This window comes from Salvelinus fontinalis, unplaced genomic scaffold (assembly GCF_029448725.1).
Source record: "Salvelinus fontinalis isolate EN_2023a unplaced genomic scaffold, ASM2944872v1 scaffold_0006, whole genome shotgun sequence".
NCBI lineage: Eukaryota > Metazoa > Chordata > Actinopteri > Salmoniformes > Salmonidae > Salvelinus > Salvelinus fontinalis.
The window spans coordinates 776564-791147 of record NW_026600215.1 but is presented as its reverse complement, the minus strand read 5'-3'; the positions used below and the strand labels follow the sequence as shown (position 1 = coordinate 791147).

The 14584-nt window shown below is 48.0% G+C and overlaps 1 protein-coding gene across 3 annotated transcripts in view; it reads left to right on the top strand.

Moving 5' to 3' along the window:
* cntn5 (contactin 5) overlaps positions 1-14584 on the top strand; it is a 737853-nt gene that overhangs the window by 458476 nt on the left and 264793 nt on the right. For all 3 annotated transcript variants that reach the window (XM_055910389.1, XM_055910391.1, XM_055910390.1), the window contains one exon: positions 12584-12787. In XM_055910389.1, coding sequence (XP_055766364.1) covers positions 12584-12787 — 204 coding nt within the window. The remainder of the gene's footprint in view (positions 1-12583; positions 12788-14584) is intronic.

Below are 14584 nucleotides of genomic sequence, written 5' to 3'. Positions count from 1 at the left end.
TGTGGTGTCTTCTCTCAGGTAGACTACAGTAATGTGGTGTCCTCTCAGGCAGACTACAGTAATGTGGTGTCCTCTCAGGCAGACTACAGTAATGTGGTGTCTTCTCTCAGGTAGACTACAGTAATGTGGTGTCCTCTCTCAGGTAGACTACAGTAATGTGGTGTCCTCTCTCAGGTAGACTACAGTAATGTGGTGTCCTCTCAGGTAGACTACAGTAATGTGGTGTCCTCTCAGGTAGACTACAGTAATGTGGTGTCCTCTCAGGCAGACTACAGTAATGTGGTGTCCTCTCAGGTAGACTACAGTAATGTGGTGTCCTCTCAGGTAGACTACAGTAATGTGGTGTCCTCTCAGGTAGACTACAGTAATGTGGTCTTCTCTCAGGTAGACTACAGTAATGTGGTGTCCTCTCAGGTAGACTACAGTAATGTGGTGTCCTCTCAGGTAGACTACAGTAATGTGGTGTCCTCTCAGGTAGACTACAGTAATGTGGTGTCTTCTCTCAGGCAGACTACAGTAATGTGGTGTCCTCTCAGGTAGACTACAGTAATGTGGTGTCTTCTCTCAGGCAGACTACAGTAGTGTGGTGTCCTCTCTCAGGTAGACTACAGTAATGTGGTGTCTTCTCTCAGGTAGACTACAGTAATGTGGTGTCTTCTCTCAGGTAGACTACAGTAATGTGGTGTCCTCTCAGGTAGACTACAGTAATGTGGTGTCCTCTCAGGTAGACTACAGTAATGTGGTGTCCTCTCAGGCAGACTACAGTAATGTGGTGTCCTCTCAGGTAGACTACAGTAATGTGGTGTCCTCTCAGGCAGACTACAGTAATGTGGTGTCCTCTCAGGTAGACTACAGTAATGTGGTGTCCTCTCAGGCAGACTACAGTAATGTGGTGTCCTCTCAGGTAGACTACAGTAATGTGGTGTCCTCTCAGGTAGACTACAGTAATGTGGTGTCCTCTCCGGTACACTACAGTAATGTGGTGTCTTCTCTCAGGTAGACTACAGTAATGTGGTGTCATCTCTCAGGCAGACTACAGTAATGTGGTGTCCTCTCAGGTAGACTACAGTAATGTGGTGTCTTCTCTCAGGTAGACTACAGTAATGTGGTGTCTTCTCAGGTAGACTACAGTAATGTGGTGTCCTCTCAGGCAGACTACAGTAATGTGGTGTCCTCTCAGGCAGACTACAGTAAAGTGGTGTCCTCTCTCAGGTAGACTACAGTAATGTGGTGTCCTCTCAGGTAGACTACAGTAATGTGGTGTCCTCTCAGGCAGACTACAGTAATGTGGTGTCCTCTCAGGCAGACTACAGTAATGTGGTGTCTTCTCTCAGGTAGACTACAGTAATGTGGTGTCCTCTCTCAGGTAGACTACAGTAATGTGGTGTCCTCTCAGGCAGACTACAGTAATGTGGTGTTCTCTCAGGTAGACTACAGTAATGTGGTGTCCTCTCAGGTAGACTACAGTAATGTGGTGTCTTCTCTCAGGTAGACTACAGTAATGTGGTGTCCTCTCAGGCAGACTACAGTAAAGTGGTGTCCTCTCAGGCAGACTACAGTAATGTGGTGTCCTCTCAGGTAGACTACAGTAATGTGGTGTCCTCTCAGGTAGACTACAGTAATGTGGTGTCCTCTCAGGTAGACTACAGTAATGTGGTGTCCTCTCAGGTAGACTACAGTAATGTGGTGTCCTCTCAGGCAGACTACAGTAAAGTGGTGTCCTCTCAGGTAGACTACAGTAATGTGGTGTCCTCTCAGGCAGACTACAGTAATGTGGTGTCCTCTCAGGCAGACTACAGTAAAGTGGTGTCCTCTCTCAGGCAGACTACAGTAATGTGGTGTCCTCTCAGGTAGACTACAGTGATGTGGTGTCTTCTCTCAGGCAGACTACAGTAATGTGGTGTCCTCTCTCAGGTAGACTACAGTAATGTGGTGTCTTCCCTCAGGCAGACTACAGTAATGTGGTGTCCTCTCAGGTAGACTACAGTAATGTGGTGTCCTCTCAGGTAGACTACAGTAATGTGGTGTCCTCTCAGGTAGACTACAGTAATGTGGTGTCTTCTCAGGTAGACTACAGTAATGTGGTGTCCTCTCAGGTAGACTACAGTAATGTGGTGTCCTCTCAGGTAGACTACAGTAATGTGGTGTCCTCTCAGGTAGACTACAGTAATGTGGTGTCCTCTCAGGTAGACTACAGTAATGTGGTGTCCTCTCAGGTAGACTACAGTAATGTGGTGTCCTCTCAGGTAGACTACAGTAATGTGGTGTCCTCTCAGGTAGACTACAGTAATGTGGTGTCCTCTCAGGTAGACTACAGTAATGTGGTGTCTTCTCTCAGGCAGACTACAGTAATGTGGTGTCCTCTCAGGTAGACTACAGTAATGTGGTGTCTTCTCTCAGGTAGACTACAGTAATGTGGTGTCTTCTCTCAGGCAGACTACAGTAATGTGGTGTCCTCTCTCAGGCAGACTACAGTAATGTGGTGTCCTCTCTCAGGCAGACTACAGTAATGTGGTGTCTTCTCTCAGGCAGACTACAGTAATGTGGTGTCCTCTCAGGTAGACTACAGTAATGTGGTGTCCTCTCAGGCAGACTACAGTAATGTGGTGTCTTCTCTCAGGCAGACTACAGTAATGTGGTGTCCTCTCTCAGGCAGACTACAGTAATGTGGTGTCCTCTCAGGCAGACTACAGTAATGTGGTGTCTTCTCTCAGGCAGACTACAGTAATGTGGTGTCCTCTCTCAGGCAGACTACAGTAATGTGGTGTCTTCTCTCAGGCAGACTACAGTAATGTGGTGTCTTCTCTCAGGCAGACTACAGTAATGTGGTGTCCTCTCTCAGGCAGACTACAGTAATGTGGTGTCCTCTCAGGTAGACTACAGTAATGTGGTGTCCTCTCAGGTAGACTACAGTAATGTGGTGTCCTCTCAGGTAGACTACAGTAATGTGGTGTCCTCTCAGGTAGACTACAGTAATGTGGTGTTTTCTCTCAGGTAGACTACAGTAATGTGGTGTCTTCTCTCAGGTAGACTACAGTAATGTGGTGTCCTCTCAGGTAGACTACAGTAATGTGGTGTCATCTCAGGTAGACTACAGTAATGTGGTGTCCTCTCAGGTAGACTACAGTAATGTGGTGTCCTCTCTCAGGTAGACTACAGTAATGTGGTGTCCTCTCAGGTAGACTACAGTAATGTGGTGTCCTCTCAGGTAGACTACAGTAATGTGGTGTCCTCTCTCAGGTAGACTACAGTAATGTGGTGTCCTCTCAGGTAGACTACAGTAATGTGGTGTCCTCTCAGGTAGACTACAGTAATGTGGTGTCCTCTCAGGTAGACTACAGTAATGTGGTGTCCTCTCAGGTAGACTACAGTAATGTGGTGTCCTCTCAGGTAGACTACAGTAATGTGGTGTCCTCTCAGGTAGACTACAGTAATGTGGTGTCCTCTCAGGCAGACTACAGTAATGTGGTGTCCTCTCAGGTAGACTACAGTAATGTGGTGTCCTCTCAGGTAGACTACAGTAATGTGGTGTCCTCTCAGGTACACTACAGTAATGTGGTGTCTTCTCTCAGGTAGACTACAGTAATGTGGTGTCCTCTCAGGTAGACTACAGTAATTTGGTGTCCTCTCAGGCAGACTACAGTAATGTGGTGTCCTCTCAGGTAGACTACAGTAATGTGGTGTCCTCTCAGGTAGACTACAGTAATGTGGTGTCCTCTCTCTGGCAGACTACAGTAATGTGGTGTCCTCTCAGGCAGACTACAGTAATGTGGTGTCCTCTCAGGTAGACTACAGTAATGTGGTGTCTTCTCTCAGGCAGACTACAGTAATGTGGTGTCCTCTCAGGCAGACTACAGTAATGTGGTGTCCTCTCAGGTAGACTACAGTAATGTGGTGTCCTCTCAGGTAGACTACAGTAATGTGGTGTCCTCTCAGGCAGACTACAGTAATGTGGTGTCCTCTCAGGTAGACTACAGTAATGTGGTGTCCTCTCAGGCAGACTACAGTAATGTGGTGTCCTCTCAGGCAGACTACAGTAATGTGGTGTCTTCTCTCAGGTAGACTACAGTAATGTGGTGTCCTCTCAGGCAGACTACAGTAATGTGGTGTCCTCTCAGGTAGACTACAGTAATGTGGTGTCTTCTCTCAGGTAGACTACAGTAATGTGGTGTCCTCTCTCAGGTAGACTACAGTAATGTGGTGTCCTCTCAGGTAGACTACAGTAATGTGGTGTCCTCTCAGGTAGACTACAGTAATGTGGTGTCCTCTCTCAGGTAGACTACAGTAATGTGGTGTCCTCTCAGGTAGACTACAGTAATGTGGTGTCCTCTCAGGTAGACTACAGTAATGTGGTGTCCTCTCAGGCAGACTACAGTAATGTGGTGTCCTCTCTCAGGCAGACTACAGTAATGTGGTGTCCTCTCAGGTAGACTACAGTAATGTGGTGTCCTCTCAGGTAGACTACAGTAATGTGGTGTCCTCTCAGGTAGACTACAGTAATGTGGTGTCCTCTCAGGTAGACTACAGTAATGTGGTGTCCTCTCAGGTAGACTACAGTAATGTGGTGTCCTCTCAGGTAGACTACAGTAATGTGGTGTCCTCTCAGGTAGACTACAGTAATGTGGTGTCCTCTCAGGTAGACTACAGTAATGTGGTGTCCTCTCAGGTAGACTACAGTAATGTGGTGTCCTCTCAGGTAGACTACAGTAATGTGGTGTCCTCTCAGGTAGACTACAGTAATGTGGTGTCCTCTCAGGTAGACTACAGTAATGTGGTGTCCTCTCAGGTAGACTACAGTAATGTGGTGTCTTCTCTCAGGTAGACTACAGTAATGTGGTGTCCTCTCAGGCAGACTACAGTAATGTGGTGTCTTCTCTCAGGTAGACTACAGTAATGTGGTGTCCTCTCTCAGGTAGACTACAGTAATGTGGTGTCCTCTCTCAGGCAGACTACAGTAATGTGGTGTCTTCTCTCAGGTAGACTACAGTAATGTGGTGTCCTCTCAGGTAGACTACAGTAATGTGGTGTCTTCTCTCTCAGGTAGACTACAGTGATGTGGTGTCTTCTCTCAGGTAGACTACAGTAATGTGGTGTCCTCTCAGGTAGACTACAGTAATGTGGTGTCCTCTCAGGTAGACTACAGTAATGTGGTGTCTTCTCTCAGGTAGACTACAGTAATGTGGTGTCCTCTCTCAGGTAGACTACAGTAATGTGGTGTCCTCTCAGGTAGACTACAGTAATGTGGTGTCCTCTCAGGTAGACTACAGTAATGTGGTGTCCTCTCTCAGGTAGACTACAGTAATGTGGTGTCCTCTCAGGTAGACTACAGTAATGTGGTGTCCTCTCAGGTAGACTACAGTAATGTGGTGTCCTCTCAGGCAGACTACAGTAATGTGGTGTCCTCTCTCAGGCAGACTACAGTAATGTGGTGTCCTCTCAGGTAGACTACAGTAATGTGGTGTCCTCTCAGGTAGACTACAGTAATGTGGTGTCCTCTCAGGTAGACTACAGTAATGTGGTGTCCTCTCAGGTAGACTACAGTAATGTGGTGTCCTCTCAGGTAGACTACAGTAATGTGGTGTCCTCTCAGGTAGACTACAGTAATGTGGTGTCCTCTCAGGTAGACTACAGTAATGTGGTGTCCTCTCAGGTAGACTACAGTAATGTGGTGTCCTCTCAGGTAGAATACAGTAATGTGGTGTCCTCTCAGGTAGACTACAGTAATGTGGTGTCCTCTCAGGTAGACTACAGTAATGTGGTGTCCTCTCTCAGGTAGACTACAGTAATGTGGTGTCCTCTCAGGCAGACTACAGTAATGTGGTGTCTTCTCTCAGGTAGACTACAGTAATGTGGTGTCCTCTCTCAGGTAGACTACAGTAATGTGGTGTCCTCTCTAAGGCAGACTACAGTAATGTGGTGTCTTCTCTCAGGTAGACTACAGTAATGTGGTGTCCTCTCAGGTAGACTACAGTAATGTGGTGTCTTCTCTCTCAGGTAGACTACAGTAATGTGGTGTCTTCTCTCAGGTAGACTACAGTAATGTGGTGTCCTCTCAGGTAGACTACAGTAATGTGGTGTCCTCTCAGGTAGACTACAGTAATGTGGTGTCTTCTCTCAGGTAGACTACAGTAATGTGGTGTCCTCTCTCAGGTAGACTACAGTAATGTGGTGTCCTCTCAGGTAGACTACAGTAATGTGGTGTCCTCTCAGGTAGACTACAGTAATGTGGTGTCCTCTCTCAGGTAGACTACAGTAATGTGGTGTCCTCTCAGGTAGACTACAGTAATGTGGTGTCCTCTCAGGTAGACTACAGTAATGTGGTGTCCTCTCAGGCAGACTACAGTAATGTGGTGTCCTCTCTCAGGCAGACTACAGTAATGTGGTGTCCTCTCAGGTAGACTACAGTAATGTGGTGTCCTCTCAGGTAGACTACAGTAATGTGGTGTCCTCTCAGGTAGACTACAGTAATGTGGTGTCCTCTCAGGTAGACTACAGTAATGTGGTGTCTTCTCAGGTAGACTACAGTAATGTGGTGTCCTCTCTCAGGCAGACTACAGTAATGTGGTGTCTTCTCTCAGGTAGACTACAGTAATGTGGTGTCCTCTCAGGTAGACTACAGTAATGTGGTGTCCTCTCAGGTAGACTACAGTAATGTGGTGTCCTCTCAGGTAGACTACAGTAATGTGGTGTCTTCTCTCAGGTAGACTACAGTAATGTGGTGTCCTCTCAGGTAGACTACAGTAATGTGGTGTCCTCTCAGGTAGACTACAGTAATGTGGTGTCCTCTCAGGTAGACTACAGTAATGTGGTGTCCTCTCAGGCAGACTACAGTAATGTGGTGTCCTCTCAGGCAGACTACAGTAATGTGGTGTCCTCTCAGGTAGACTACAGTAATGTGGTGTCCTCTCAGGTAGACTACAGTAATGTGGTGTCCTCTCAGGTAGACTACAGTAATGTGGTGTCCTCTCAGGTAGACTACAGTAATGTGGTGTCCTCTCAGGCAGACTACAGTAATGTGGTGTCCTCTCAGGTAGACTACAGTAATGTGGTGTCCTCTCAGGTAGACTACAGTAATGTGGTGTCCTCTCTCAGGTAGACTACAGTAATGTGGTGTCCTCTCAGGTAGACTACAGTAATGTGGTGTCATCTCAGGTAGACTACAGTAATGTGGTGTCCTCTCTCAGGCAGACTACAGTAATGTGGTGTCCTCTCAGGTAGACTACAGTAATGTGGTGTCCTCTCAGGTAGACTACAGTAATGTGGTGTCCTCTCTCAGGTAGACTACAGTAATGTGGTGTCCTCTCAGGCAGACTACAGTAATGTGGTGTCCTCTCAGGTAGACTACAGTAATGTGGTGTCTTCTCTCAGGCAGACTACAGTAATGTGGTGTCCTCTCAGGCAGACTACAGTAATGTGGTGTCTTCTCTCAGGTAGACTACAGTAATGTGGTGTCCTCTCAGGTAGACTACAGTAATGTGGTGTCCTCTCAGGTAGACTACAGTAATGTGGTGTCTTCTCTCAGGTAGACTACAGTAATGTGGTGTCCTCTCAGGCAGACTACAGTAATGTGGTGTCCTCTCAGGTAGACTACAGTAATGTGGTGTCCTCTCAGGTAGACTACAGTAATGTGGTGTCCTCTCAGGCAGACTACAGTAATGTGGTGTCCTCTCAGGTAGACTACAGTAATGTGGTGTCCTCTCAGGTAGACTACAGTAATGTGGTGTCCTCTCAGGTAGACTACAGTAATGTGGTGTCTTCTCTCAGGTAGACTACAGTAATGTGGTGTCTTCTCTCAGGCAGACTACAGTAATGTGGTGTCCTCTCAGGTAGACTACAGTAATGTGGTGTCTTCTCTCAGGCAGACTACAGTAATGTGGTGTCCTCTCTCAGGCAGACTACAGTAATGTGGTGTCCTCTCTCAGGCAGACTACAGTAATGTGGTGTCCTCTCTCAGGCAGACTACAGTAATGTGGTGTCTTCTCTCAGGCAGACTACAGTAATGTGGTGTCCTCTCAGGTAGACTACAGTAATGTGGTGTCCTCTCAGGCAGACTACAGTAATGTGGTGTCTTCTCTCAGGCAGACTACAGTAATGTGGTGTCCTCTCTCAGGCAGACTACAGTAATGTGGTGTCCTCTCAGGCAGACTACAGTAATGTGGTGTCTTCTCTCAGGCAGACTACAGTAATGTGGTGTCCTCTCTCAGGCAGACTACAGTAATGTGGTGTCTTCTCTCAGGCAGACTACAGTAATGTGGTGTCTTCTCTCAGGCAGACTACAGTAATGTGGTGTCCTCTCTCAGGCAGACTACAGTAATGTGGTGTCCTCTCAGGTAGACTACAGTAATGTGGTGTCCTCTCAGGTAGACTACAGTAATGTGGTGTCCTCTCAGGTAGACTACAGTAATGTGGTGTCCTCTCAGGTAGACTACAGTAATGTGGTGTTTTCTCTCAGGTAGACTACAGTAATGTGGTGTCTTCTCTCAGGTAGACTACAGTAATGTGGTGTCCTCTCAGGTAGACTACAGTAATGTGGTGTCATCTCAGGTAGACTACAGTAATGTGGTGTCCTCTCAGGTAGACTACAGTAATGTGGTGTCCTCTCTCAGGTAGACTACAGTAATGTGGTGTCCTCTCAGGTAGACTACAGTAATGTGGTGTCCTCTCAGGTAGACTACAGTAATGTGGTGTCCTCTCTCAGGTAGACTACAGTAATGTGGTGTCCTCTCAGGTAGACTACAGTAATGTGGTGTCCTCTCAGGTAGACTACAGTAATGTGGTGTCCTCTCAGGTAGACTACAGTAATGTGGTGTCCTCTCAGGTAGACTACAGTAATGTGGTGTCCTCTCAGGTAGACTACAGTAATGTGGTGTCCTCTCAGGTAGACTACAGTAATGTGGTGTCCTCTCAGGCAGACTACAGTAATGTGGTGTCCTCTCAGGTAGACTACAGTAATGTGGTGTCCTCTCAGGTAGACTACAGTAATGTGGTGTCCTCTCAGGTACACTACAGTAATGTGGTGTCTTCTCTCAGGTAGACTACAGTAATGTGGTGTCCTCTCAGGTAGACTACAGTAATTTGGTGTCCTCTCAGGCAGACTACAGTAATGTGGTGTCCTCTCAGGTAGACTACAGTAATGTGGTGTCCTCTCAGGTAGACTACAGTAATGTGGTGTCCTCTCTCTGGCAGACTACAGTAATGTGGTGTCCTCTCAGGCAGACTACAGTAATGTGGTGTCCTCTCAGGTAGACTACAGTAATGTGGTGTCTTCTCTCAGGCAGACTACAGTAATGTGGTGTCCTCTCAGGCAGACTACAGTAATGTGGTGTCCTCTCAGGTAGACTACAGTAATGTGGTGTCCTCTCAGGTAGACTACAGTAATGTGGTGTCCTCTCAGGCAGACTACAGTAATGTGGTGTCCTCTCAGGTAGACTACAGTAATGTGGTGTCCTCTCAGGCAGACTACAGTAATGTGGTGTCCTCTCAGGCAGACTACAGTAATGTGGTGTCTTCTCTCAGGTAGACTACAGTAATGTGGTGTCCTCTCAGGCAGACTACAGTAATGTGGTGTCCTCTCAGGTAGACTACAGTAATGTGGTGTCTTCTCTCAGGTAGACTACAGTAATGTGGTGTCCTCTCTCAGGTAGACTACAGTAATGTGGTGTCCTCTCAGGTAGACTACAGTAATGTGGTGTCCTCTCAGGTAGACTACAGTAATGTGGTGTCCTCTCTCAGGTAGACTACAGTAATGTGGTGTCCTCTCAGGTAGACTACAGTAATGTGGTGTCCTCTCAGGTAGACTACAGTAATGTGGTGTCCTCTCAGGCAGACTACAGTAATGTGGTGTCCTCTCTCAGGCAGACTACAGTAATGTGGTGTCCTCTCAGGTAGACTACAGTAATGTGGTGTCCTCTCAGGTAGACTACAGTAATGTGGTGTCCTCTCAGGTAGACTACAGTAATGTGGTGTCCTCTCAGGTAGACTACAGTAATGTGGTGTCCTCTCAGGTAGACTACAGTAATGTGGTGTCCTCTCAGGTAGACTACAGTAATGTGGTGTCCTCTCAGGTAGACTACAGTAATGTGGTGTCCTCTCAGGTAGACTACAGTAATGTGGTGTCCTCTCAGGTAGACTACAGTAATGTGGTGTCCTCTCAGGTAGACTACAGTAATGTGGTGTCCTCTCAGGTAGACTACAGTAATGTGGTGTCCTCTCAGGTAGACTACAGTAATGTGGTGTCCTCTCAGGTAGACTACAGTAATGTGGTGTCTTCTCTCAGGTAGACTACAGTAATGTGGTGTCCTCTCAGGCAGACTACAGTAATGTGGTGTCTTCTCTCAGGTAGACTACAGTAATGTGGTGTCCTCTCTCAGGTAGACTACAGTAATGTGGTGTCCTCTCTCAGGCAGACTACAGTAATGTGGTGTCTTCTCTCAGGTAGACTACAGTAATGTGGTGTCCTCTCAGGTAGACTACAGTAATGTGGTGTCTTCTCTCTCAGGTAGACTACAGTGATGTGGTGTCTTCTCTCAGGTAGACTACAGTAATGTGGTGTCCTCTCAGGTAGACTACAGTAATGTGGTGTCCTCTCAGGTAGACTACAGTAATGTGGTGTCTTCTCTCAGGTAGACTACAGTAATGTGGTGTCCTCTCTCAGGTAGACTACAGTAATGTGGTGTCCTCTCAGGTAGACTACAGTAATGTGGTGTCCTCTCAGGTAGACTACAGTAATGTGGTGTCCTCTCTCAGGTAGACTACAGTAATGTGGTGTCCTCTCAGGTAGACTACAGTAATGTGGTGTCCTCTCAGGTAGACTACAGTAATGTGGTGTCCTCTCAGGCAGACTACAGTAATGTGGTGTCCTCTCTCAGGCAGACTACAGTAATGTGGTGTCCTCTCAGGTAGACTACAGTAATGTGGTGTCCTCTCAGGTAGACTACAGTAATGTGGTGTCCTCTCAGGTAGACTACAGTAATGTGGTGTCCTCTCAGGTAGACTACAGTAATGTGGTGTCCTCTCAGGTAGACTACAGTAATGTGGTGTCCTCTCAGGTAGACTACAGTAATGTGGTGTCCTCTCAGGTAGACTACAGTAATGTGGTGTCCTCTCAGGTAGACTACAGTAATGTGGTGTCCTCTCAGGTAGAATACAGTAATGTGGTGTCCTCTCAGGTAGACTACAGTAATGTGGTGTCCTCTCAGGTAGACTACAGTAATGTGGTGTCCTCTCTCAGGTAGACTACAGTAATGTGGTGTCCTCTCAGGCAGACTACAGTAATGTGGTGTCTTCTCTCAGGTAGACTACAGTAATGTGGTGTCCTCTCTCAGGTAGACTACAGTAATGTGGTGTCCTCTCTAAGGCAGACTACAGTAATGTGGTGTCTTCTCTCAGGTAGACTACAGTAATGTGGTGTCCTCTCAGGTAGACTACAGTAATGTGGTGTCTTCTCTCTCAGGTAGACTACAGTAATGTGGTGTCTTCTCTCAGGTAGACTACAGTAATGTGGTGTCCTCTCAGGTAGACTACAGTAATGTGGTGTCCTCTCAGGTAGACTACAGTAATGTGGTGTCTTCTCTCAGGTAGACTACAGTAATGTGGTGTCCTCTCTCAGGTAGACTACAGTAATGTGGTGTCCTCTCAGGTAGACTACAGTAATGTGGTGTCCTCTCTCAGGTAGACTACAGTAATGTGGTGTCCTCTCAGGCAGACTACAGTAATGTGGTGTCTTCTCTCAGGTAGACTACAGTAATGTGGTGTCCTCTCTCAGGTAGACTACAGTAATGTGGTGTCCTCTCTAAGGCAGACTACAGTAATGTGGTGTCTTCTCTCAGGTAGACTACAGTAATGTGGTGTCCTCTCAGGTAGACTACAGTAATGTGGTGTCTTCTCTCTCAGGTAGACTACAGTAATGTGGTGTCTTCTCTCAGGTAGACTACAGTAATGTGGTGTCCTCTCAGGTAGACTACAGTAATGTGGTGTCCTCTCAGGTAGACTACAGTAATGTGGTGTCTTCTCTCAGGTAGACTACAGTAATGTGGTGTCCTCTCTAAGGCAGACTACAGTAATGTGGTGTCTTCTCTCAGGTAGACTACAGTAATGTGGTGTCCTCTCAGGTAGACTACAGTAATGTGGTGTCTTCTCTCTCAGGTAGACTACAGTAATGTGGTGTCTTCTCTCAGGTAGACTACAGTAATGTGGTGTCCTCTCAGGTAGACTACAGTAATGTGGTGTCCTCTCAGGTAGACTACAGTAATGTGGTGTCCTCTCAGGTAGACTACAGTAATGTGGTGTCCTCTCAGGTAGACTACAGTAATGTGGTGTCCTCTCAGGTAGACTACAGTAGTGTGGTGTCATCTCTCAGGTAGACTACAGTAATGTGGTGTCCTCTCAGGTAGACTACAGTAATGTGGTGTCCTCTCAGGCAGACTACAGTAGTCTTATCCGTATTGTCATTTATCTTTGTTTTGCGTGCCTCTTCGTGTCTCATCCTCCTCTCCTCTCCTCCTCCTCTCCTCCTCCTCTTCGTGTCTCATTCTCCTCTCCTCCTCCTCTTCGTGTCTCATTCTCCTCTCCTCCTCCTCTCCAGAGATCATGTACAGCTGGGTGTTCAACGAGTTCCCATCGTTTGTTGCCGAGGATAGCCGGCGGTTCATCTCCCAGGTAACGGGCAACCTGTACGTGTCCAAGGTGCAGCCTAGCGACGTGGGCAGCTACATCTGTCTGGTGAAGAACACGGTGACCAACGCCAGGGTCCTCAGCCCGCCCACGCCACTCACACTCAAAACAGATGGTGAGTCGCCCCTGACACACCCTCTCACCCCTCTACACATGCCCCTGACACACCCCTTCTTCCTTCTACACACGCCCCTGACACACCCCCTCACCCCTCTACACACGCCCCTGACACACCCCCTCATCCCTCTACACATGCCCCTGACACCACCCCCTCACCCCTCTACACACGCCCCTGACACACCCCCTCATCCCTCTACACATGCCCCTGACACCACCCCCTCACCCCTCTACACACGCCCCTGACACACCCCCCCACCCCCCTACACACGCCCCTGACACACCCCCTCAACCCTCTACACACGCCCCTGACACACCCTCCTCATCCCTCACACACTGTACCCTCCTCATCCCTCACACACTCTACCCTCCTCATCCCTCACACACTGTACCCTCCTCATCTCTCACACACTGTACCCTCCTCATCCCTCACACACTGTACCCTCCTCATCCCTCACACACTCTACCCTCCTCATCCCTCACACACTGTACCCTCCTCATCCCTCACACACTGTGCCCTCCTCATCCCTCACACACTCTACCCTCCTCATCCCTCACACACGGTACCCTCCTCATCCCTCACACACTCTACCCTCCTCATCCCTCACACACTCTACCCTCCTCATCCCTCACACACGGTACCCTCCTCATCCCTCACACACTCTACCCTCCTCATCCCTCACACACTCTACCCTCCTCATCCCTCACACACTGTACCCTCCTCATCCCTCACACACGGTACCCTCCTCATCCCTCACACACTCTACCCTCCTCATCCCTCACACACTGTACCCTCCTCATCCCTCACACACTGTACCCTCCTCATCCCTCATCCCTCACACACTCTACCCTCCTCATCCCTCACACACTGTACCCCCCCTCATCCCTCACACACTGTACCCTCCTCATCCCTCACACACTCTACCCTCCTCATCCCTCAAACACTCTACCCTCCTCATCCCTCACACACGGTACCCTCCTCATCCCTCACACACTCTACCCTCCTCATCCCTCACACACTCTACCCTCCTCATCCCTCACACACTCTACCCTCCTCATCCCTCACACACTGTACCCCCCCTCATCCCTCACACACTGTACCCTCCTCATCCCTCACACACTCTACCCTCCTCATCCCTCAAACACGGTACCCTCCTCATCCCTCACACACGGTACCCTCCTCATCCCTCACACACTGTACCCTCCTCATCCCTCACACACCTAATGGCATATTTACTGTCATCATGAAGTGATTCCCAGGTGGAAACCTAGTGGCAGATTTAGGTACTGTAATACATGAGCACTCAGGCACTCCACCAGGAAGTGGTCTAATATTTCACTTCCTGTAATGTGTTTACAAAAGCATACCTCAGCTCTGCATGCCTTAGAGAGAGACAGTGTCAGGAATAGATATTATGGAAGCTTTATCATAGTATTCCCCTTGGTGGCCAAGGGCCTCAGCTCTGCATGCCTTAGAGAGAGACAGTGTCAGGAATAGATATTCAGGAAGCTTTATCATAGTATTCCCCTTGGTGGCCAAGGGCCTCAGCTCTGCATGCCTTAGAGAGAGACAGTGTCAGGAATAGATATTCAGGAAGCTTTATCATAGTATTCCCCTTGGTGGCCAAGGGCCGCAGCTCTGCATGCCTTAGAGAGAGACAGTGTCAGGAATAGATATTCAGGAAGCTTTATCATAGTATTCCCCTTGGTGGCCAAGGGCCGCAGCTCTGCATGCCTTAGAGAGAGACAGTGTCAGGAATAGATATTCAGGAAGCTTTATCATAGTATTCCCCTT